The sequence below is a fragment of the Mustela nigripes genome, chromosome 15 (genome assembly GCF_022355385.1).
Source record: "Mustela nigripes isolate SB6536 chromosome 15, MUSNIG.SB6536, whole genome shotgun sequence".
NCBI classification, from domain to species: domain Eukaryota; kingdom Metazoa; phylum Chordata; class Mammalia; order Carnivora; family Mustelidae; genus Mustela; species Mustela nigripes.
This window is the reverse complement of record NC_081571.1, coordinates 85,010,411-85,012,084: the sequence shown is the minus strand read 5'-3', so window position 1 is coordinate 85,012,084 and position 1,674 is coordinate 85,010,411. Positions and strand designations below refer to the sequence as shown.

Here is a 1,674-nt window from a genome sequence, read left to right as displayed (position 1 = left end):
CACCGAGGCACCGGCTCCGGCGGGCCGCGGCCCCCTCCCTGCTCGAGCTCGCGGGTTCGGGAGTCGCGCCCGGCGCGCGCCACTCGTCGACAGCGGGACGCTCAGGACACCGGCCCCCGCTCCGCATCCAGTCCGACCCGCCGAGCGCGAGCCGCCTCCCCACCCGGCGGCTCCAGTCCGAGGCCCGCGCCGGCCCCCGCGGCGGCGTCCCTCGTCCTTCCCGCCGCACCGCGGGCGGGCGGGGCGCGGGGCCGGACCCGTCCCTTCGGGGCTTTAGCGCAGGGCGAAGGCCCAGGCCCGGCCGGACCAAGCGCCCCCAAGGCCGCGACGACAGTCGGCCCTGCGGCCCGGGCTCCGAGCCGCCTCGCCTCCCGCGCGCCCCGCGTCAGGCCGCCCACCTGGTCCAGGTACTGCCGCACTCGCTTCCGCAGCCGCTCCAGGTTCATGGCCGCGGGGCCGGCGAGGCCGACCGAGCGCCGTCCACCGCCGCGGCGCGCGCCCGCCTTCCCGCTGCCCGCCGGGCCCGCCCGGAGCCCGCGCCAGAGCTTCCGCTCCCGGCCAGACCCCGCCCCGGAAGCCGCTCGCGAACGCGTCCCGTGTGGCGCCAGAAGCCGGGGTCGCGCCTTCGGTTCCGAGGCGCTTCTTTGACCCTCGGGTTTCCGGCGGATTGGGGGCCCTGGACGCCTTTCCTTTGCCCTCAGGGTCCCTGGTGGCGGGGCGCGTCGTGCCGTCCGTGCGCCGTTCACTCGTGGGCTCGCTCTGCGGCCGGCGGGGGCGACCGCGGACGGGCTGGGGGTGTAGGCGGCGGCGCCGGCCCGGAGGCCCCACGTGTCCCCGTCCCGCCGCGGAGGCAGAAGCCCCGGGTCGAGGAGGCCGCGACCGAAGCCCGGGGAGGAGCCCGGAGGCTGCCCGCGGAGACCGATTCCGGGCGGGGGTGGGGCGTGCTACGGAGCCGCCGGGGGCGCCCCGAGCCCCGCGGTCCGGCCCAGCCGACTTGGGGCGCCCGCGGTCCGAGCCGGAGGCCCCTCGTGAGCGACCCTCCCGCACCCGAAGCCGGAGCTCCGCCGCGCGCGGTCCGGGGAGCCCAGCGAGCGGGGTTCGGGCGGACCCTCGCCCGCCCCGCCGTGACCGCAGCCCCGCCGTGGCCCCCGCCGTGACCCCGCCCCGCCCCGCCGTGACCGCAGCCCCGCCGTGACCCCGCCCCGCCCCGCCGTGACCCCCCCCGCCCTACCGTGACCCCGCCCGCCCCTCGTCCGCCCGCGGCGGCCCCTCACCCGCGGGACGGCCTCGGTCTCGCGGACGACCCCCCCGCCGGCGCGAGCGTCCCCCGGTGCTCTGAGTCTCCGGCCGCGCGCGTGGGGGCCGCGCAGGCCAGGCCGGCCCGCGGGACGCGGTAGACGTGGCTGTGCGGCTGCCGCGAGCGGGGCTTGGGCGGGCGGTCACCGGGGAGGGGACGGGAGCCCACGAGGACCCCCAACGGGCCGCAGCGGTTCCCGGACCCGCGGTTTCCCGGCGCGTGCGGCGCGGCTGGCGGCCCCTGCGGAGCGGGGTGGACAGTGTGTGCGAGAGTCGCGCGGCGGCCCGCGGAGGGTCCCGGACGGGGCGCGGGGACCGCGACCACAGAAGTGATGACACTGAGCCTTTCCTCCTCTTGATGAAGTCAGTTCTTTAAGC

The 1,674-nt window shown here is 79.9% G+C and overlaps 1 protein-coding gene across 4 annotated transcripts in view; it reads right to left on the bottom strand.

The window, feature by feature from the left end:
• Positions 1-1,302, bottom strand: part of CDC16 (cell division cycle 16) — a 37,199-nt gene extending 35,897 nt beyond the window's left edge. For 3 of the 4 annotated variants that reach the window (XM_059377751.1, XM_059377752.1, XM_059377753.1), the window contains exon 1: positions 399-516. In XM_059377751.1, coding sequence (XP_059233734.1) covers positions 399-446 — 48 coding nt within the window. In that variant the 5' untranslated portion in view covers positions 447-516. Of the gene's footprint in view, positions 1-398; positions 517-1,274 lie in introns of those variants that run through there. The other variant, XM_059377754.1, reaches the window with a different exon arrangement.
• Between the last annotated feature and the right edge of the window lie 372 nt (positions 1,303-1,674).